Below are 24820 nucleotides of genomic sequence, written 5' to 3'. Positions count from 1 at the left end.
AACATAACCCGCCACTTAATTTCACGTTTAAGACCCTCCACAAACAAGCTTGTAGCATCATCTTCACTTATAATTACTTTAGTAAGGAGAAAATCAAATGAACTACAATAATCTTGAAATGAACCTGTTTGCTTTACGTTCGTGATTTCTTCCATTGATGATGCAGTATTTAGAATTCTTGTTTCTTGCTATTTTGTTCCAAATAAGCTAGGACTTCATTTTCCCCATGTGGGTGATCCGGTCCATTCATCCAAACATCTGTAACCACTGTAAAGTTCCCAATCAGTTGGTGTTTTTGAATAATCTAGTATGTAACCACAACAATGGCCCCTGCCTTCATATTTCAACCATCCGCAAGAACACCTACTCGTGGCACAAACATGAACCTTGTTCTCCCATATCAAACCCCCCACACGAACACAAGAACACCATTGTTACCTTGATATTACCTTCGATTATTGTTGTCAAGATCCTGTTGGCCTAATTTGATTGTTGATGCAGAAACCGCTATTACTTGCTGAAATTCCTCAAGAGCACTAACATTTGATTGTTGCTTTCAAGAATAAGTTGTTGCCCTAATTCAATTGTTGATGTAGACCTCAATTGCCCACGAATTTTAATGTGAATTAATATGGTTGGTAAATTGATTTGCTTTCGTAAACCGCCGACACCTTTCACCACCGTCGATTGAATCAATGATCACCGTGGATTGATATATTGTTGCCGGAAATTGAACTTTCCTTGAATTGTTGTTTATCACTGGAATTTGATTGTAACTAAGATAAAATTGATAACAAAGATCAATTTAAGAGAAATCAAACGAATTTAGAAAAATTGAGTGAATTAGGGTTCACGATCAAAAGCGTCCAAGGATGAACGGCTCTGATACCACTTGTTACGATACAAAATGTTACTTGAGCTATAAGATCGACAAAGAGAACAAGAAAAGTTAAGAGAAGAAGGGTAAAACCCAATTCAATTCATCAATACTCTTTCCTTCAACAACTCCGGTATACGTATATGAACATATTATGGATATAACCCTAAACTATTAGTCATTTACACTTTAGTCCCTCTACAATTTAATACCTAACAAGTTTAAGAAGTTTCAAACAAATGATGTACGTCGTTGGTATTATACGTTTCACACCCCACAATCTCAAACTAGACATTTCTAATCAACAAAAACCTACTAAAACACAATTCTTTATTCAACAAAAACAAAAGAACAACTACTAATAAGCTTGGTTTAATGAGTACAAACAATATAAAATTCATTCCTTAATATGCTAAATGATACAAACAGACATAACACAAACAATCATCTGCAGATGCCAGCAATGGTCGATTACTTGGTGTAAAGAACATCTTCCCAAGGGTGTCTGTATAGTGGCTGCTTCAATCTCTTCTGGTCGAACGTGTGCCTGCAAATTTCAAACCATCAGTAGGAATACTTCACGGGTTGTTCTAGGGGTCTAAACAAGCAGAATCCTTTGTGAGCTAAGCTAATCCAGATAAACTTAACTAGGTTCACGAGCCTATTATCCATGTATATAAAATTATGATAACAATAACTTAAGAATATATATATGTCCGTGGATTTAAAACTATAAATGTATATAAAGTTCATTGTATATATGCGCACACATATACATATATGTGTTTGTGGGTGGGTTGGGGTTTTTATTACAAAACACTACACTTTTGCGACAACAAAAAGAGTTCTAGATCATTTAATTTTTTTTATCAACGTTTCATATTTTTTAAACTTCAATTCTTACACACAAATGTCTATGTTATATACATAAAAAAAGGCAATTAAAATAATTTCTTCGTATGTTATTTAAATTTTTGACACTTACACAAAGTACATGTGTAGGTTCTATAAACAAACGGAAAGTGTTCATTTTCATTTTTGAATTTCAGGATATATAAATTAACATTGCATTTCAACCATTTGCTTATATTTATAAAATTTATGACTGAAAAGCGTATGATTTATTTTTGTTTTCCTGTTCTCGCAACAAAACAATGTTCATTTAAAAATAATGAACGAGCCAAGCTTGAGCTTTAGATATAGAGCTCAAAACGAGTCATGCTACAAAGTTTGTTGAGTATCTTTGAAACTGAAACAAAAACATTATCCGGACTTACCCGATTAGACCGATGGAGCGAGCCAAAACAAAAAGCCCGTTAAGGTAACCGATGGCAACAATCTCGTCAACTTCTTTTTTGGTGAACATCCCACTACCCGCAAGAAGATCCAAGAAAAGGGTACCAATGGCACCATCAACATTCATCACTAAGTTGTTTGCTTTTGAGAGAGTGTAAGTTTCTACTTCAACAGCGTATTCCATGTACTTTGTTGATGGGAAATGTGTGCGTGCAAATAGTTGTAGTAACTCCACTCGCTTATCTCGGTTATCCCCTCTCTTAATCCTTTTATACAAAAATTAAATATAAACATTGATAAATGTTAAGTGATCGTAGAAAAGTGCGACAAAAGAATGATGATTTTTACTTATGCATACCTGTGACCGATTCCGGGCACACGAATACCCTTCTTTTTCATACTTTCAACGAACTCGTATGCTGTAATTTTCTGTGATATATAAAAACCAGATTTATTAATAAGGGTGAGCAAGAAACCAATTAACTAAACAGAAACTGAATTAACCGACAAAACTGGACCAAAGTAAACGAACTAAACAAAAATAACCGATGGTTCAGTTTTGTGTTTCTTTTTTCTTCTTGGAAACCAAATCTTATGCTTCGTTTTCGGTTATAATTAGTTTCGAAACCGAACCAAACCAAACATGGGAAGGGCACCAAACTTGTTTGGTGTTTGTGATTGGATTTAAGACTCGAAATCATTAATAAGTGACTAACAAAAACTTTAAGCCTGAAATTTAAGGCCCAAATTCCATTATAATGGGCCAAAAGTTTCAGACCCAAGTTCTCATTATTCTGGGCCAAAAGTTTCAGTCATTCATTTATAGGTGATTAACAATAAGCATTGGCCCGTATATTGAAGCCCAAATTCCACCATATTGGGCCAATCATTTTGAACGCCCAAAACATTTCTAGTAGACCAACACATAACCGAACCTATATGTAAATCTAAAAAACCAAAGCCGTCAGTTTCCTAAAACCGAAAAAACAAAATGTCTGTTTTGGTTCTGTTTGAGCCCAAAATCAACCCTTGCAAACCCCTAAAATTTAGATATCACAGCATGAATAACTTACCATATCGTATGCATCTTTGAAGTACCTAGCAGCATCATCAATGGCACCACCAAAACGTGGACCAATAGTTAGCAAACCTGTTATTCAGAAAATATAAAAAAGTCACACAGGTATGATATACCAATCAAATAATTAGATTGAAAAAAAAATGCAGGTTAAGTACCCGAAACAAGACTCGAAACGAGATCTTTTCCTGCCCTTGCGGTCACGATTGTGTTGTGAGCACCGGATACACACGGCCCGTGATCCGCACACAACATGATGCAAATCTGGTGAATTAATGGTATAAGTTTATATACATTAGAGAGAACAACATTTTGTAGAAAGACCACTATTGGATATCAATATAAAAAAGATTAAAATTATGATGTCAGCTAAGATGAGCTATCATGACCACAGTCACATAAGTCGCGGTGCGCTCCGGTACGGGTACGCGGTTCGCTAGGCTAGACGAATTCGGTACGGAGGGGGGTAGGTTCATTTCGGTACGAACCGGTACGATGTACCAAGAAGTGCGGTTCGAGGGAATTAAAAAATTAATATATAAGTTATATATCTTTTAAAAAATTAAAGTTAGTTATTTAAAAATATAATTTTTACTTTATTATTTATATATATACACAAATATTCAAATGTAATTTTATGAAATAGCTATACTGTATTGTAAAATATAAATTTGAGTAGTAAAGTATAGGGTTATATTTAATAAAAATATAAACTTGAGGGTGAAAAATGAAGTTATATGAAAAATAAACTGCAAGAAAAAGCAGCGGCGTTTTAGGGTTTTGGTCATGGGAGCCAAATCTGGAATCCCGCCCAGATAAATCCACTGTCTCGATTGCAATTGAGTATAATCACGAATTCATAATCAGTTAGAGCGAGGGACCAGCGTCAATTGGTTCGCGAATTAGGGTTTTATGGATCGAACCGTACCAATTCGAAAATCGCGGGTCTGTGAGCGATTTATGTAACTATGATCATGATCACAAAGATGAAAATGATAAATGTAGTAACCAACAAATTATCTCACAAAGATGAAAATAATTGTTATATTGAATATAAATGTCTAATGGGACGTTAATCGTGCCAGGTTGGCGGAATGATTCGTGAAACCCGAACAAGAGCCATTTAACCCATTTATCTAAACAGGTCAAACTGGTTGATGGGTTGTAAACATGTCACAAACAGGTTGGCGGGTAATAAATGAGCTAAGCATGTCACAAATAAGTTCTCAGGTTGACCTATTGAATTAAACGGGTTGATGGGGGACCTATTTAACAACCCGAAACTTGATTTCGTGTCACATTCATGGGTCGAGCGTAGAATTACCACCCAAGTATCCGTTAATCATGCAATCATTTGATTATAAAAAGGGCTAATACAAAAAACTAGCTTGTCAAAAAGTTAAATATATATATGTTATTATAGTAATGTAACTGTTAAAAGAAAATGCCTTATATTTTGTACCATAAGTTTCAATAACAAACCTCAATGAATTGTGTGCAGTATCGAGGGAGACTGCGTTTAAACCATAAAAGTGAGATAACATCCCCGACACCCATTCCCTTTTCAACAATGGTAGACATCGGCACACCAGCATAGCATGGCTCCTCACCTAAAATTCAACATTAATAAAATCATTAACTGTTCATAAACGCCTAACAGGTTGAGCTTTATGAAAATTTAACAGTGTAGTGCTTTACCTCTGTCATCAGAGATGGTTGAAATAATATGAGTCGGTGCACGCACATTCCCACTCTTAATCGCACTGTTAAGATCCTCAGGGATTTGTGGAGGCGTGATCTCCTTAACTGGGGTAATCTTACCCTCCTCGGCCTGTGTAACCATTCGACCCGTTAGAGAAATATCATAACCTGAATTGACCTGTTTCCAAACAGTGTGAAACTGAAAACATACCAATTTCTGGAACGTTTCCTTGATTGAGGTTTCAAATGCTTCATATGATGTCGGGACAATAGCCCCGGCATCTTTAAGTGCTTGGTTTTTAGCTTGTGCAGACTCCAGTTCACCTCCACTCTTGGCACCCTGAAGCATATAATATTTAGGAAATTTCTGTTTTACCCTTCTAAACAAAAGTAAGAAAAAAAATGAGTTAATTACTCACCGCGTGTCCGAATTGAACTTCAGATTTGAAGAGGCCGGCACAAGTTCCACTGACCCACGCGCATACAGGTTTGTTAATTTTACCGGCTTTAAGGGCTTCGACTAACGAGTACTCGTCTCGGCCACCAAGTTCACCAAGGACAACAATCATTTTCACCTAAATTAGACCAAAATTCCCGTTAATACATGTTATGTTTATTATCAAAGAGGGTATAAAAGTAATTTGCAAGTTGATTCACAAGATACCTGAGGAATGTTGTTGAACCGCAGAACGTGATCAGAAAGGGTAGAACCGGGAAAAACATCTCCTCCGATAGCAATACCTATAAAACCCGTATTTAGCATCAAAACATATATCCACAAAATATACTCTTCAATGATCAAAATAACAAATATATTAAAATTCTAACATAATTATTGCAATACTCTAGTTTTGTAAAATAAGGTTTTTCGTGATTAACTACTTTTTAAATAAGATCCAAACCGCAGTCCAGCCTGTAGGAGTGTGCATGACACTAGCCTGTAACCGAAATAACCAAACCCAACCCAAAACCGATAGCTTGTTTTGGTGTCTTTTCACACTGAATTTCCTGTAAGGTTTCATAATGCTTGTACCGAAAAAACTGAACCATAAAAACCATATTGAACCCGCATAAACATAAAAAACCACTTTCGTTATTGAATCTACGGATTTAACTTTTACTTTTGAATGTTAAGTAATATATGAAGATTAATAACTGGTGTAGCCCAAAAATTTTAGGCCCAAATATGTATTAATCATTAATTAATATAAAAAGTTATGCCCAAGGCCCAAATTCATTATTTTGACTTTTTGAGCCATCTTTTTTTTGGCCCAAAAATTTCTAGCCCAAATGACAAAACCAAATCAACCCAATGTGAAAACCGATGAAACGAAACCAAAAAATTTTTAAAAACTGAATTTTCTGTTTTTGGTTCGGTCGCATGCACACCCCTACCAACCAGCTCACTTTTCCTCCTCAAAATGAAAGTGATGTAGAAAGTTTTCATATTTAACCACCTTCATAAAGTCCATCGGTCACACGGGCAATTGTATTGTACAACTCATTTGACATGCCACCCTGCAGTTTAACCGAGAATAATATCATTTTCCATAGTCACGGTTAAAGCACTAAAAGGTGATTACTGATAATTTGTAGAGAAGACGGACGACGAATCCTGTTAGATCCGTAGAAAACATTGCTATAGAGGGGAGGAGGGGTAGAGGACGACCGAAATTGACTTGGGATGAGAGGATTAGGCATGATTTGATAGACCTAAACCTCTCCGAGGACATGGTTGAGGATAGGAATTCGTGGAGAAGTAGAATTAAAGTTAAGGATTTTTAGAGAGAATTGAATACCTTAGGGCTTAGACTTAACTTATTTAGGTCTCATACCATAATGGTATTTCCCTTACATATATTATTATTATTATTATAATTATTATTAGCTTTTATATAGCTGTTAAACTGTGATCTTATTATTAATATTATTATAATTAGTAGTAGTTTTTATATAACTGTTAAACTTTGATTTCCTTTATTTTGCTTCATACACATGTACTTAGAGCCGAGGGTCTCTCTGGAAGCCACCTCTTTATTCCTTTGGATAGAGGTACGGTGTGCCTACATCCCACCCTCCCCAGACCCTACTTATAGCTTTGCTGTCGGTGGGATTTTACTGGGCATGATTGATTGATTGATTGTAGGAAATTTATTTTAGGTTCAAGGAGAATAATGAAGATCGTTAATGTGTGTACATACAGATTTGGAGACAAATCCAACAGATCCAGGCCTGTAAAGTTTGCATTGTATGATGTTATCAATTGTTCCCGCAGTGTCACCGATTTTGAAAGCTCCAGCTTGGATACCACCAACAGTTGCAGGGCCTATGACAACCTGCAGAACACAGGCTAATCTTATACCGTTCCGTTTACTTGATGCTAAGGGAAAATACCATTTTCTTTAATAGCTAAAACCAAAAATTCGGTTTTTGGAATTCTCAAGGCCGTCGGTTTTCACAATGTGTTTGGTTTCGGTCTTTATGGTTTTGCCATTTTGACTTGAAATTTTTGGGCCAAAAAAATAGGAAAAATATAATAATTTGGGCCTAAAAGTTTTGTTAATTAATGATTACTTAATTATAATATATTAGGGCATAAATGTTTTGGCTACACCATTTGTTAAATTTAATAAAATACTTAACAACCAATAATTAAAATTTTAATCCATAAAATTAAATAACGAACATTAAAAATAAACAGTTTTTTTGTTATTCGGTTCGGTTTTTTCATGTTATCAGAAAAAACAAAACAAAACCAACCCATAAAATTCATTTTTCAGAAAATACAAAACAAAACTGTTGGTTATTTATATGGTTCGCTTATTTTGGTTCAGTACGGTCATCAGAAAATACAAAACCGAAACCAAACTGTAAAATTCGGTTTTCAGAAAATACAAAACCGAACCGTCGGCATATTGTATGGTTCGGTTATGTCGGTTAATTTGGTTTCGCTTGGTTTTTCCGATTTTATGTCCACCCCTGGAAAATAGGATCGGACCCACACTCACATGTGAAAATTTTTAAAGGTCAAAATCGTAATTGATTTGAAGGGGAAATTAACACACAAAATGTAGAATAACTGTAAATGGTGTAAATAAAATAGGATCCAAATTTTTGTACCTTGTTGTTTGCTCTTGCATACGAGATCAAGTCTTTGGTGTCAGATTCAGGAACACCCTCAGCAATAATCGCCACAACTCGGATTGTGGGTTGTTTAAGAGCAAGATTAGATGAAGCAGCAGCACTGTAAAAATTCCGTAATTCCATTACAAAAGTAAAAAATAAAAATAAAAATAAACAAACATATAAATAAATAATAGCTTCACGAAATACATAGTTTTAGTAAAGCATTCTCTCTTTCAAAATGTCAAATATACCCTTGAAGAATGCCATAAATAGAAACTGATATTCAAGAGTTCAAGAAAACTAACCTTCTGTATGATGCAAAATTTATAAAAACGTCAGCGGTAGGATGTGCTGCACAAGCTGCTTCAACACTACAAAACCAGATTAAAATCAAATAACATCAAGAAATTAGTTGTTGACCAAAAAGTCAAAATTAGAATACACATCTTGAAACATTCTATATTGAATATAAAACATACGTCGAGTGAACTGGAATAGCAATCTCTTCTTGCCCAAAAAATAATTTCTGAAATCCCTCAGAACCAGGGTTAATAATCCCAGCAACTGAAGGAGTTTCCCTCCCTAATAAAAATAAAAATGCATACAAAATAAGCCATATTTTAAAAGATGCAATCATAAAACCAATACACGATTTACTTTGAAATGGGTATAAGGGTAACTTTACATACCACAAAGGAAGTCAAAATCAAGCATCCTCTGAATTGGTAGTTGTTTATAGTTATAAAACAACGCCTGTGTCGTACGGGAAAAAAGCTGCCCTGTTGCCATTGATGCTCACTCAAAATAACCTGCAAATAAAATAAACCAAAAAAATTAAATTCATCAATGTTGACAAAATTTGCTTATAACTAAAACAAACTTCAATATTGACAAATCAAGGGTGTCTTGAGGCCTTAAATCAAAATCATAAACCTTTGACAATGATGACAGGAGGGTATATAGAATGATAAGCTAAAAACAGCCAAAAAATAGAATATTTTGTCGTTTTTATGTGATATCTTTCATGGAAAGAGTTACTTTTAAATACTAATATGTCCAGATATCAACAATTACCTTGACTTTGTCATCTTAAACATAAAATCAGCATCAATACTATTGTAATTGTTTGTCAGCTTGACCTTACAGAAAGTCAAATGCTGACGATGTTAATACATATTAGCAGACATAAATGTGAGAAAATTTGTAGTGTTTTGTAATGTAAAAAAAAATGTTACTCCCTTTAAAAAAACTGGTTATGGTAGTATAGTACTATTACATATCATGATCTAAAATCTCGGATCCATCGTTATAAATACCATATAATTTCTTCATTATGAAGTAATAACTAAGCATCAATGAATAGTTGGGTGATGTTAAAGGCAACAATATGAAAAGTTGGTTAGCCATAATTTAAGCACAAGCATGAGCACATCAAAAGTGGGCCCCACTAAGTTCAGTAATATGCTAACATTCTTCTAAATTCTAATCTAACCTACTCAGCTATGTCTCAAAACAGATCAAAACTCTAGCCTATCACCAAATCAAATGACAACCTACCATCATTCAATCCAATTCACCAAATCTATAGTAAAAACCAGATCCAAAGATCAAACTTAACTAAAACCCCCCAAAACCTTCAAATTGGACTCAATAACTAACAAATCAATCCCACATTGAACTAAATCTTTCTTTTTTAAAACCAATGGACCCCACACGCCCGGGATCACAAACAGCCCACCATTTCCCGTTCCGGATCACCCAAAAACCTACTACATTAAAACCTAGTTGGGATCGGATTCGAAATAATGCTGATTGCAAGTAATATTTAATCTTTCTTTTTTAACACAAAAGCTCAGCTACCATTTCCCGTTCTGGGAAAAACCCATCACCCAAAAACCTACTACATAAAAACCCAGTTGGGATCGGATTCGAAATGATGGTAATTGCAAGTAATGTTGGATCTTGAATCAAGATTTGAATAAGAATTGTGGAACAGAAGAGAAGTGTGAGTATAATAATACCTGTGAGAATTTGTTGAAAGGCGTCAAACGTGTGAGGGGTTTGCAGTGAGATGGAGACGTGAAGAACACAAATGGAGGAGCTATATATAGGAAGAGATTTGGAATATAATATAGATACATGGTTTTGTATGTATAGGAGAGAGAGAGACCGGTGGATGGTGGTTGGTTTGGTTTGGTGGGTTGAGGAGGGTCCAAAATGATCGGTTAAGAAATTTAGGTCCAGATGGAGGAGCTTTCATGATTTTCTTTTTTTCTGATTTGCTGAATAAAATCAATAACTTTAAAATTATATTATTTTATGATTTTTTTTACTTTTTTTCTAATGGGCCTATTATGCCATTTTCTAGGATGTAACTACATGTATACCCCGAAAAGGGTGTTTTTACTACATGTATACACGTTATGCTGTGTGTAGTAGTGGAGGGTTATAAAATTGGAAGTCTCTGTTGCCAGTGTCCTACTTTGGACGTTGGATTTACTCATTAGCATAGTTCTAAATATCATAGTTAATTAAAACTTTACGCGGAATATAAAAACTTCAAACCAATATATTACATAACTATCAATTCTTGTCTTAACGAGCATTCAAATCATTTAAACATAAAACAATGTCTTTTAAATAACACAACATTTCCTTGAGATGCTAGTATTTTCAATTCCATGTCATTCGTTTCCCCTCAAGCGATCTGCCTCAATCTACTCACCTGCGTGCATACTAAAAGTCAGCTACGTTGAGTGAGTTCTAGATAATCTTACAACATACAATCAGTTCACATACTTGCACACATGCCCGAAGGTGTGTACATCATTCATACTTTACTTTGCATGCATAACTATCCATACTACTTAAAGAGTCTTCCGCCCTATAACCTCACAGATATTATAAGGGTCTGGTCCTCAACATCACAGATATTATTAGGGTCTGGTTCCTACCCTCACATATATTATAAGGGTCCGGTCCCTATCCTCATAGATATTATTAGGGTCTGGTCCCTATCCTCACATATATAATTAGGGTCTTGTCCATATCCTCACAGATATTATTAGGGTCTGGTCCCTTTGTTTCGTGCAACTGTACCATACTTGTCTTTACCTACCTTCCTTAACAATACGTGCAATATCTGAAGATCGTTTCACGTACTATCAACATAACATACATACATCATATACCATTCATACATCATTTATATCAATTATATCTTTAACTAATTTATATCAATTATATCTTAACTACCCCTGGCGGTACATGCAATATCCGAAGATCGTTCACGCACCGTCAAGCAATCATCATACATAAATCATACAAGGCATACACTTACTACTTAAGGTAAGTGTATTAACTATCACATCGAGTATGCACACAGCCTCGAAAACATAACAAGTAAGTGGGGCTAGAAATTCACCTGAACGCGATTACGTTCACCGTTTATGGTTATTCCTTTCTTGAGCTGTGTACGACTAACTGTATAACAATTACACTTATCAATTAACTATCACTACCCATATCGCGTTTCTAGTCTAATTATAACCCTCAACGAACGGGGGTCCGGGGGCAGCGCCCCTGGTAGCGGGGTTTTAGGGGCGGCAGCCCCTAGCGAGGTCCAAGGGGCAGAGCCCCTTGCTGGGGTAAGCTGCTAGGTCAGCTTGGAAAAATTTTATTTTCATTAACTGTCTTAACACATTTTCCATTATGATTTCATGATAATATTTTATTGTTAACCTCTCAATCTTTTAAGGTATCTTCTATAAATTAATAAGGTTCAAGGGCTATTTTGTAATTAAATCATTCTTTTTCTAAGTCCAGGGAATATTCTGTCATTTATCAAACTTCTAGTTCGTTACTTGGTTCTTAGCGAATTGGGTTCATAACGAATGACCCATTCGTTACTTTATAACGAATTGACTGTTATAACGAACTGGTCCTTGTAACGAATTGGACCTTATAACGAACTGGTCATTTGACGAATCGAACTTCATAACGAATTGAACCTGCTAATTCATTATCTCCTTTTAAAGAATGACTATAACGAATTGGGTTAATTCGTTATCTTTTTCCTTAACGAATTTGGATACGAAATAAGGCTAGTTCGTTAAGCTTCCTTTAACGAATCATATGACGAATTGCCTCTAGTTCGTTAACTCTCCGTTAACGAATTAGGGTTAGGTCAGTGCCTTTTTCGTCGTTCCGGACGTGAGCCTCACCCAAGAGGGAAACTCCATTTTGTGTGGTTTATTGGTTTTTAAGTAAGTATGTAACTCAACCAGAAATTTCCTTACCTGTCCAATTTCTAATGAATCGAGATAACCGTTTGTTCCGGTATAAATAGTAAGTATCTGTTCTTCTACCGCGAGAGGGGCGGATTGGGATTGTTTAAGCAATTCACGTAATCGTTGACCTCTTGCCAATTGATTCTGAGTAGCTTTATCGAGATCAGAAGCAAATTGTGCAAAAGCTTCTAATTCTGCGAATTGTGCCAGTTCCAGTTTTAATTTACCGGCTACTTTTTTCATAGCTTTAATTTGAGCTGCAGACCCCACTCTGGAAACAGAGATACCCACATTAATAGCGGAACCATTGCCGGAAAACTGGGATCTCGCCGGAAAAGCGAGATCTCGCTTATTTCACCACCGTTTTCACCGTTTTTCGTCCCGTTCGATCCAGATCTAAGCTAGGGTGACCCCTAAGCTCATCTTAGGTTCGTTTTATACCCTATTCCACCCGGATCTCGTGACTTTAACGGTTTAAATGTGTCGGTTTGTCGTTTTGTGACTAAATCTAATGGGTTTGGGTTCATACAATATCATACAATCATTACCTTGGATCGGGATCGGTTTTCCTTCTTGGTTCGGTTAGAGAAAAGAGATAAACTAGAGAGAGCTTAAGTGTGTGTTTTGGGTGGTGTATGGAATATATGTAAATGAGTGGATTTTTTAGTAACTAAGGTTTATATAATTATGGAACATGGGCTTAAGCCCATGGTCTTTTTCTTCTTCTACATAGCCCGAGTCCATAATCCCATATCCATTTAACCCAATACTAGCCCGACTCATAATAACTCATACTTTCATTTTATAAACTGAAACGAGAAAACGAGATATTACAAAAATGATTGGGATTTTCGACATTAACATCAGCAGAGTGTCTGTTTTTATTTTAAGGGTGTAGTGGTCTATAGCTCCATCACATCGTCGTGTCAGTTTTTCTATTTCTTTTTATAATTAAATTAAACAAATGAAAACTCATTAAATAAAAAAAATAAGAAAAATACATTAAAATTAAAAAATAAATACCAAAATAAAAAAATTCATAACAAAAAAAAAAGAGAAAACTTCGATTTTAGTCCATGTGGCTTTTAAAAAATATAAATTTTGGTCAAATAATTTATTTTAGTCTTTTTATGGTGCAATAGTTTCGATTAACTCTCGGTTTTAGTCCAACACATAAACGTAATCCACCAACCATTAGTTAATACAACTTTGAGGGGCTTTTTGTATTTTCACAAAATTTAGTCATAAGAATTTTTGGGTTTTCTACTAAATATATGTTTTATAATTTTATTATTTTTAGTATTATGGTTTCTTATATTTGTTTATATATAAATATCTATTCACTTTTTATTTTTTTAAAATTATTTGTTTTGAAACTGACGCTTTTATGCAAGTATATCTTTGTTTATTTATATTGAAATACTTTTATTATTTATTTTTTAAATTTTATAATTGTAATAATATGTCGAATTTAAAAACAGAGTATTTAGTTTTATTTTGAAGTACAATTTTCAATTAAATTATGTATCATTATTAAATACCAACCAAGAAGTTATTCCCATTTTGATGTTATTTCCATTTTGATGGGCTGATAAGGTGATTAAGATATGAAATAGTTGTTTCAAACTCTATAGAGTATACAAATTTAGTTGTCCGAAAAAAATACAAAAAAATAATTAAAATTAATAAATAAATTTTCAAAAACCCTCCGTAAATTGAGAAGTAAAAACACAATATAAAATAACTATATGCTCTTTTTATCAACGATAAATATAAGCAGAAAAATTAATTTTTCTAAATCATTTGTAGATAGCAGAAGTAAAGAATTAAAATATAACTTAAAATAAATAAATATTCTGTTTTTTAAAGTATGGATACTATTACGGTTATAAAAAGTGAAAATAAAAGTAGTCAAATCTTAAATATATATAAACAGAATATTTAAAAGCTTTCTGGTTGCTTCCTACATCTTCTCAAGCCACGAGATTGTTTTATTTGTAAATGAAAAACTTCTCATGAATTTGATCCGAATTCACGAGTATGGGTCTCAACAAACCCAAATAACATTGAACAGGTTATAACATCTCATTATATTAAAAATGAATCTCACCAAATATTTGATATGAAAATCCTATAAAATATGGATATACTAAAAATTAATATCCAATTTTTTTAAGAAAAATATATTATTTATTTTAAGAAACAATTTTTATAGTAAAAAAAATAAGTGGGTCATGGGTCTCACCAAACCCATATAGCTTTTAAACGGGTTATAACATCTCATTTATTTATAAAACATTTTTTATCATCAAACCCTAAGTATATTATATTAACTTCCTTACCATAAATAAAATTAAGAAAAATAGCAAAATTAGTCCTTTATGTTTGAACGTTTTTTTCAATTGTTGTCCTTTAGCAAACTTAATGATAGAAAACATCCTTTATATTTTAAAATTGTATCATGTTATGTCCTTTGGCCCTAACCTATTTTATCTTATTAGAAGGAGGAAAGAAAAAAACCGCAAAATATTATTTTAAAAAAAAAGTTAAAAATAATTCTTTAATAGCTCTCTAATTCTTTCTTTAAAATGAGTTCTCTCTAGATCTCACCCCTATATATATATATATATATATATATAAGGGTTCAAATAAAAAGAAGTTGTTTCCTAGGAATGGTAAGAACCAATAGAATTTTGACATTTGACATTAAAACCTATGGTGAAAGAATAATTTTAGGAAACTATGTCGGTTATAATGGTGAAAGAGTAATTCTAGAAAACTATGACGGTTTTTGATAATTTTAAATCTCAACCATTGATTGATATGATCCAATGGCTATGATTTATTCTTAGTCTTCCTAGGAAACTATTTCTGTTTATTATAACCCACCCCTCTATATATATATATATATATATATGGGCAGGTTTAAGAGGGAACTGAGAAAAAATGAGGAATCGGGAAACTGTTCATTTTACATGTGAAAAATACTATAAAGTTCGATTTCACATGTAAAAAATTAGATTTATCATAAACTTTTTTGGGCTTTTTGCTTATAAATAAATGTAGAAGACATATCAATAAAAAAAAGGTAATTTTGTAAAAAGAATTTTCTTTTACCTTTTTTTAACTAAAAATAAATTATTATTATTATTATTATTATTATTATTTGAAAATAGATTCTACATATGTTTACATGTAAAAGCTCCAAAAAAAGATTATGTAGAAATGTATTTTTTATATGAAAAACAAATTTTTATTTTTTATTTTTTTACATGTAAAATGAATAGTTTACATGTGAAATGAAGAGTTCTCCGCTTTTTATGAGTTCTCTCTTGAACATGTTCATATATATATATATATATATATATATATATATATATATATATATATATATATATATATATATGTGGAGAGGATCAACAGATGACTCATATTTAGACAGAGAACTTAAAAACTCCTAAAAAATTATTTTAAATTAAAAATATATTGTCAATTTTTTTCTTTCATTCTTCTTATATTTTGCTACTCTTCATCAAAAAAATAAAAAATAAATTAATAAAAGTCGATATAATACCCATATGTATTACTGTGCAATATTGTTTTATTACGCATGTGCAATAGTGTGTATTTTTATGTTTAATAGTGTTTAATTGCGTATATTCAATATTGTGTATTGTATATGTACAATAGTATTGTATTATATGCAAAACATCTATAAAAAATAATATTAAAGTTGATGTAGTGCATATGTGCATTAGTGTTGTATTACACATACGTAGTAGTGTGTATTTGATATGTGTATTAGTCTTATATTGCATATATACAATAGTGTGTATCAAATACATGCAATAGCGTTGTATTCTATGCAATGCAACACTTTTGAATATATGTTATACACGCTATTGCACATATGTGCTACATCGACGAGGTTACAAACAATGGTTTTTTTTAACAATATCAACATAAAAGAATAATGGAAGAAAAAAAACTACAAAATATTTTTAAAAAAATAATTATTTAAAAGTTTTTAAGTTTTCTCTTTAAAATGAGTTTTTACTTGATCTCAACCTTATACAAACACACATACACACACATATATATGTATGTATATGTGTGTGTGTATATCTATATATGAGCAGGTTCAAGAGTGAACTCAAAAAAGTGGAAAACTCTTCATTTACATGTAAAAAAATAACATAAAGCTCGATTTCACATGTTAAAAATTAGTTTTAGCATAAATATTTTTGAAAATTTTGCTTATAAATACATGTAGAAGACATTACTATAAACAAATAATTTTGTAAAAAAAATGTTTTTTTTTTACTTTTTTTAACCGAAAATACTTCTATTTTTGCAAACGACATCCACATGTGTTTAGACGTAAAAAATTCTAAAAATAATATGTAAAAATGTGTTCTTTTACATGAAAAATGATTTTTTTAATTACTTTTTTACATGTAAAATGAAGAGTTTAAATATAAAATGAAAAATACTCAATTCTTCACTTTTTTTAAGTTTCCTCTTTAATACATACATATATATATATATAGTTTTGAATTTTATTTGTTTTTTGGTTTTAACCGTTACCAATGGTCTTAATAATATTTTATTATTATTTTCAACCCACAACTGGCGACAAATATATATCGCCCCGTAACTTATCGCCCAAAAATCGCCTGGGGGGAGGGCGGTGTTCCACGTCAATATCACCCAAAAATTATGATTTTGTCGCCCGCTACGCATACCTGTAACATCCTAAAATATTCTAACATTAAATAAAGACAATCGCGTTTAGTCATTGTGTGCTAATAGTTAATAAATATTAAATGAAGAAAGATCATGGACTTGGATTAACTATGGTGGATTAAAGGGTAATGGGCCTTAGGTCCATGGACTTTAAGGGATATAAATATCCTCTTAAACCATCCTAAAACCCTAACTATCATTTCCATCTTTCATAAATCTCTACACACTCAAAACACACACACATCCTACACCACTACATACGGCCGAGAGAGAGAGGCGAGATCCGAGCCAAACGAACGTCGATTCTTGATAGAACCTCATAGTGCAAGATAGATACAAGACCTAAAGTTCGTAACCAAGCTAAACCGTAACCGTAAAACACGTAAAGGTATGTTCTTGACCTTAAAGTTCACGTTTTTATGAACGGTTAGCCTTGAAACCCGAACCTAGGATAGATCGGGTATAAACGAGTATTAATGTAGCGAACTTGATGTTAGAAACGAACTTAAAGAACTCGCGGCTGCGTAAGACTCGTTTAAAATAAACCCTAGACCTATTATTGAACATTTTAATCTTAAAGTCTCAAACTTTATGCTTTTCCGAGCCGTGTTTTACCCGAAAAAGACCATGGGAATGAGCACGGGTTTGCTTAATACTATATTCAAGAATTTTGATGAAACAAAGATGATTAGGGGGGGGGGGGGGTTAAGGTAGACCAGCGGCTGCTGCAGGGTAACTTCGCCTGCAGCTAAGCTCGCTGCATAACTTCGCTGCAGCTGGGTTCGCCAAATAAGTTCGCTCGTGGCTGAACTTCGCTACATGCAAGTTCGCTGGTGGCCAACTTCGCTACATGCTAAGTTCGTTGGTGGCTAACTTCGCTTGTATAAGTACGCTTACAATTAAGTTCGCCTCACATAAGTTCGCTTGTATATTACTTCGCTTGTATATAAGTTCGCTGATGTTAAGTTCGCTCGAAATAAGTTCGCCACTGACATGTTCGCTTAACAAATCAGATAGCGAATCAGACTTAATTCGTTATGAGGAATGAGTTAACGAATTAGAAAATAAATTAAAATCCTAGTGGAAAATGTGTTAAGACAGTTAAGGTAAATAAAATTTTTCCAAGCTGACCTGGCAGCTCGACCCCAGCCAGGGGCTCTGCCCCTTGGACCCCGCTAGGGGCTGCCGCCCCTAGAACCCCGCTGCCCCCAGACCCCCGTTCGTTGTGGGTTATATAAAGATAGAAATACGATATGAGTAGCAATAGTTAATTGATACATGTACATATTATACAGTTAGCCGTGCACAGCTCAAGAAGGGAATCACTATTAACGATGAACGTAACCGCATTCAGATGAGTTTCTAGCCCCATTTCCTTGCTATGTTTTCGGGGCTGTGTACATACTCGATGTGATAAGTTAATACACTTACCTTAAGTGGTAAGTGTATGCCTTATATGATTTATGTATAAATGAATGCATGAACGATCTTCGGATATTGCATGTGCCGTCAAGGGATAGTATAAAGATATGATTGACATATATATGATGTATAGATGACGTTGGGACGTATGAATGTTTTAATTATGAATGTATAGAAAGGTACGAAAGGTATGGATAGAACGAGGGAACCGACCCTAATAATGTCGGCGAATGTAGGGAACCGACCCTAATAATGTCGGCGAATGTAGGGAACCGACCCTAATAATGTCGGCGAATGTAGGGTACCAACCCTAATAATATCGGCGAAGGTCATAGGGCGTAAGGCTCTTTAACATGTATGTGTATGAATAAAAGTATGTATGTTAATATGAAAGAAAGAATGAAAATACGTAAGTATGTAATTATGTAAGACAATAGGAAGGTATGTACCTTCGGGTGTATATGTAGATATGAGAATGAATCATACGTTGCCTGATTAACTAGAACTCACTCAGCGTAGCTGACTTTTAGTATGCATGCAGGCTAATCGACTGAGGCAGTTGGCTTGAGGGAGACACATGGCAATACTGAATTGGTTGGCATCTGAAGATTGGTCGTGATGATTTGACACTATGTTTTATGTTATGTTTTAAAAAGACAAATTATGGATGATTGTATCGAATGGTTGACTATTTTATTATTCCGCGAAAGTTTTTAATAAACTCTGATTTTAGAACTGCATTTATGAGTAAATCCAACACCAAAGTAGGGCTACCGGTAACGCGGCTGTACAATACCCTTATGAGTATTACATTTGTTAGTCAATCGAAGGATATGGATGCATATAACGCAATTATACATGATAAACGTGTGCATAATACATTTATATGATTGTATACTACTGTTTAGACCTGTTATACGTTTGTATAGCCTTTAGTTGATTGTTGGTTATGACTGCTAGGGTAATTGTGCACGTAGTTGGTTCCTTAAGAGGCGAAGGGACACCCATGTGTATTACACATGCATCAGTCAATCTCATACTATCATCTCATTTCTACATCATGTACCTACAAACCTTAAAATCACTAGCGGTATCTACCCACAAGTATCCTAGAACATTTTGTGTTTTTTTGTTTTTTATTATCAAAAATTAATAAAACAATTAAACGTAATTAAAATTAAAATTTTATTAAAACTAAAATTGAAATACGACATTTAAACCAAAAAAAAAATTAAAATACGAAAATTTTAACTAAATGATCATTCGGCCAATTATATTGCTCAATGATGATGTTGCCGTGTCTTCCTCTTCGGCTGGCTCGATGAGATATTTGAAAACTTGTATCCTACTATCGTTTGAAAAAAATATCGTTATCAAAATCGTTCGGCTGTATGAATATTCTAATATCATCGTTTGAGAAATTAGTCATTAAGGGTTTAAGTGAATAAAAATGGTTGAGGTTTAAGTGAAAAATATAATAGAAGATTTGAGTGAATAAATTGGTGAAGAGTCACTTGTATGTTCATGTAATAATAATAATAATTAATTACACATTTACGTTTTCCAACATTCATAATTTCCTATATTCTTCAATCTTCATGGCAAAGGTTTGTCATGAATTGCAATTTGACAATCTACCGATATGAGATGAGGTGAGTTTGTCTATATGGTTTGAAACATTTGAAGCTTACCCTTGCATGTGTATCTTCCCTTCTAAAGGGCTATATATTTTCGCTGAATTATACAATATTGCACTTTTTAAAAAATTTAAAAGAGAACTTTTTTTTTTCATGAAACATCGTTACAATAGTTTTAAATAAAATTAAATTTAAAACTTCAAATAAGCTTCTTTTGAGAACTTTTATATTAAATATTACTGTATATAAAACATAAAAAGTTTTTATATTATTTTATATAAAATCTTTTTTTAATGTATTTGGGACTTCCATAAAAACTTCACATCATGTTTTCTCCTTTCCAAATCAATAATGATTTTTTCGCGTCACATTAGAGATCCAAACTCGATGGAAAAATCCAAAATTTGAGACATTTGAGACAAGTATTACCCGTGTAATTAGGATATAGGACGGGTTTAGAATGAGTCCTGAAATGTTTCACTGTTTTGGGACGGGTATGATATTTATAATATGTACGATTACCCGGCCCGATTACCTGATAACATAGCTCCATTTACCCAATTATAAACCTGAGTAACCGACATATTTCTTTTATATTATATATATATTTCAATGTATATACTAGATATAATACATAACTAAAGGGCAAATTAAAACGTTTGTTTCAAGGGATTTACAATTTCTAAGACATAAGGTACAAGTGTAACAAATGATAAAGTGGTCTTTTAAACACAATCTACACACGTTCATTTGATTTCAACAGCTATAATTACAAGTTTGGTATCTCAAATTTAATCAAATTTTGTTAATTTAAGAAATAATTACAACTTTCATCCATCATGTTTACCCAATTTTTACTCTAACTTTATTTCTTTTGGTTTTCTTGTTATATCTTTTACAAAAATATGATTAAACTATATTTGAACATACCCATTTAACGAGCTTATTTTTATTGACGTGCCAATATAAATTTTTTGTAAAACAGATAAACAGTTTAAATTATACAAGTCATTAATGCATTGATATATGCATGAATGTACAAGTTAGTTTTACAACTAAAAATTAATTACAAGTATAGTACCTCAACTTTAATCAATTTTTGTTATTTTAAGAACTACTTACAACTTTGAGCCCTCATGTTTATATAAATATTATTTTCTTTTAATATGTTTTACAAAAATATGATTAAATGTACTCAAATTATATAAATAAATATCAAAATAATCAAGGCAAACTTGTGTTTAAGATTTTATCATTAGTTTCAAGTTGAGCTGAGTCGGCTCGGTATAATGTTTGACTCGAGCTAGGCTTGGCTCGCTAACAACCTTTTAAGTGTTGTATCCCGCTACATCGTGCGGACATCTGACTAATAAAAGAATGTCATCTTTTTTTTCTTCTTATTTTTACGTTTGCATCTTCGTAAGTTGTTTGTTTAAAAAGAAATGATTTTGGGGTTGAAAGAAAAACACGTATTTCCTTTGTCATCCCACATCGACCACCCTCGAGCAAAGAAGCAACACAAAATCATTCAACATAAGAAGAAACCTTTTCAAAATAAATTAATTCATCTTACTTTAGTTTGGTTCAAGAGCATGCTAAAACAGTTTTTTACAATTGTTATCTTTAAATAATAATAATAATAATAATAATAATAATAATGTAGCCGAGCCAAACCAATTGATTAATAGATTGATTACTTGATTAGATATATTTTACATTTCGTTAAACCCTGATGGACACTTCACGGGTTTTGAGCCGGGTATACCCGATGAGTAATGTGTATAAATTAATGGCGCGGGTATACTCGATACGTGACAGGTAATTACCTGACGAGTTTGGGATGAGTCTAGAACGGGCTTTAATAAATGGGTATGAGGTAGGGAATAGCTAAACCTATCCCAAACCCGACTCATTGTCATTCACATATCAAACTCAGTTGTCGATTAAATCGATCAATGTGGAGCAAATAAAAGAGGCCATTTGGAAGCTGGTGGAGATAAATCTTCGGGACACGTATGGCTTCACATTCGGCTTCATAAGAGTGTATTGCGATACTCTGTGTCCTTTTATTATAAAAAAAGGTAAATTACGTCCTCAAGATGACCATTTCACCAATGGACGCAACTCGTCATTATTGACCCTCATACCTAAAGTCAATGACGCTCAATCAATTGATGGCTTTAGGCGTATCTCATTAGTTGGGTTGATGTATAAGGTTGTTGCCAAAGTGTTAGCAAATAGACTCACAATGGTCAATATGGGGTTCCTGGATTTTGTAGTAATTAGATCAAGGTGTATATAATGTCTGATAGAAGCTCAGTTTTGGTTAATGGGTCGCTAGCAAAGGAATATCGGTTAAGTAGGGTTATTTGACAAGGAGACCTCCTAACTCTGTTTATGTTTGTTTTGGGTATGGAAACTTTGGAGGTGATATTTGTTATGTTGAAGACTAAGGCTAAGTGTAATGGGCGAATTCGGAGGGCGATTTTGGACGAATTTGGGGGGAACACCGCCTTCGGGGCAATTTTGGGGCGAAATGGGGCGGGGGCGGGTGGAATTTGTCGCCGGAAGGAAGAAAATAATATTATTATTTTATTAATATGTTTGTTTGTGTTATATACATATATATATACATATATATATATACATATATATATACATATATATATATACATATATATATACATATATATATACATATATATATACATATATATATATATATATATATATATAAAACTATTTGTAGTCCCTACACTATTACACCCCAAAAACAAATTTTCATCCCTTGCTGACTAGGCGCCACGTGTCGCAATTCGCACCAATTTGTAGCTCATCCACTATACATAGCCTAAAGGATTTGTGAACGAGGTTTTACTTCCAAATGATGGCCCTACTACCACACACTTGAGCTATGTTGATGATGTAATGTTCGTTAGTAATTGGCCGAAACCCAACCTCAAGAACATTTGTCAGATGCCAAGATGTTTCGTTGTTCTCTCAGGTTTCAAAGTTAATTAAAAAAGAGCAACATATTTGGCGTTAGTGTGGAAGATGATGTAATTAACTGAGCGACTCAATTACTTGGTGTAGGTCGGGTGTCTTTCCCTTCACCTATTTGGGTTTACCCGTGGGAATAAAATGAAGAGAATTCGGTTCTAGAAACCGATGATTGATAGGTTTAACTCTACACTATCATATAAAGGAAAATTTGCTCTCTTTTGCGTGTAGAGTCACTCTTATAAAAGTTGCAATTAGAATCCTTCTTTTATATTTTTTGTCATTATACAACGCCCCGATCCAATTATGTTGACTCATGAAGGTATAATATGTAACTTCCTTTTTTCTCGGGGGTGGGGGATAATGATTAAAAGAGTTAGTGGGTTGCATGAAACCGAATTACCGCCTCAAAGAAATTTGTTAGCCTAGGAGTATGTGGTCTTAGGCTATACTTATTCACAATCTCACAATCTCAATCCCACATTATAAAATTAATTATTCTCTTCTTAATTTACATAATTTAACCCATCCAATCTTTTACTCCCAATAACAACCCAATCTCATCCTTTTTTATTAATTAAATTCAATTTATAATTAGTTTTAATTAAACGAACTCAATTTTTAACGAAATTAAACGAACTCAATTTTTAACGAAATTTATGCCTGAATGTTCATAAAAAAACTAAGACTGTGTTTTTATATTTGTTTAAAAAGTTAAATATAATAAGTTATAAAACAAAAACCAAAATATATATATAATTAATTGGTAAAGATATAAAAAGAAAAATTAAAATTAAATATAGCCACTCAAATTGTGACAAGTGTTTGAAGTTGGTAAAATTGTGAGATTGCAAACTGGATTGGTTGGCCGATCAGATTGAAAGAATCTTTAGATTTTTTCTTTTTTTTTTTAATTCTAAAAATTTAGTGATTGCAATCTCAATTGCCAATAGGTGTAGCCTTAGGGAGGCATTGACTTGAAGTGGGGTGGAAATTCAAATCGATCACTCCGTAATTAAGGGTTAGAGTTGTCAATGCAATTCAAGGATTAGTTAGACAGTCTAAAACAGTCCCAGTTAAAAACAAATATTTCGAGTGTATGGGAAGTGTTGGGAAAATAATAACTTTAATCTACCTTAATGTTTTGATAATGACCTAATTAAGGCAAACTGGCATGAAATAGTATTAGTTAATCATTGATGATATATTCACACACACACACACATCTCTTAACAGTTGGTTGATCATCATTAATCATAATTAAGCAACAAATTACTTGATCAAGACTACACACTCAAGATCAGAGTTATAGAAATTAACAAGTCAAAATCTACAATGAGATAAATGAAGATCTCTACAACAACATGAAGATAAAGGAGTCACAAGACTAATTCATTGAAGATTAATTAACAACTTAATCAAGTTAGATTGTTAGTTTTTATAAACTTAGGATAAGTATACAAAAATATATTTAAACAAAATGTTTAAACATATTATATTGGAAATTCAAATATTATTTGAAAGACTTTTCCCACTTAAAGTAACTCTTTTATTTAAACCTTTCTTTAAAGACTTAACCACAATCAAAGGAGTAAGTGAAACTCATGAAAGGCAAAGGATGAAGCTTTGGTAAAAGACACTAAAGTAT

The 24820-nt window shown here is 33.0% G+C and overlaps 1 protein-coding gene across 1 annotated transcript; it reads right to left on the bottom strand.

Moving 5' to 3' along the window:
* Positions 1 to 1186: 1186 nt before the first annotated feature.
* LOC143578851 (ATP-citrate synthase beta chain protein 2-like) lies at positions 1187 to 10259 on the bottom strand. Its single transcript, XM_077062320.1, has 17 exons — positions 10100 to 10259; positions 8768 to 8887; positions 8558 to 8660; positions 8384 to 8449; positions 8073 to 8196; positions 7154 to 7288; positions 6410 to 6470; positions 5617 to 5693; positions 5372 to 5527; positions 5164 to 5292; positions 4950 to 5082; positions 4734 to 4861; positions 3410 to 3515; positions 3247 to 3323; positions 2532 to 2602; positions 2155 to 2439; positions 1187 to 1424 (listed from the first exon to the last, which is right to left on the bottom strand). The coding sequence occupies exons 2-17, from the start codon at positions 8865 to 8867 to the stop codon at positions 1349 to 1351; spliced, it is 1827 nt and encodes a 608-aa protein (XP_076918435.1). The 5' UTR covers positions 8868 to 8887; positions 10100 to 10259; the 3' UTR covers positions 1187 to 1348.
* Between the last annotated feature and the right edge of the window lie 14561 nt (positions 10260 to 24820).

Source organism: Bidens hawaiensis, unplaced genomic scaffold, assembly GCF_021521415.1.
Source record: "Bidens hawaiensis isolate Kalapana, Puna unplaced genomic scaffold, B.hawaiensis_p1.1 tig00029368_1, whole genome shotgun sequence".
Taxonomy (NCBI): domain Eukaryota; kingdom Viridiplantae; phylum Streptophyta; class Magnoliopsida; order Asterales; family Asteraceae; genus Bidens; species Bidens hawaiensis.
This window is presented reverse-complemented; position numbering and strand designations above follow the sequence as displayed.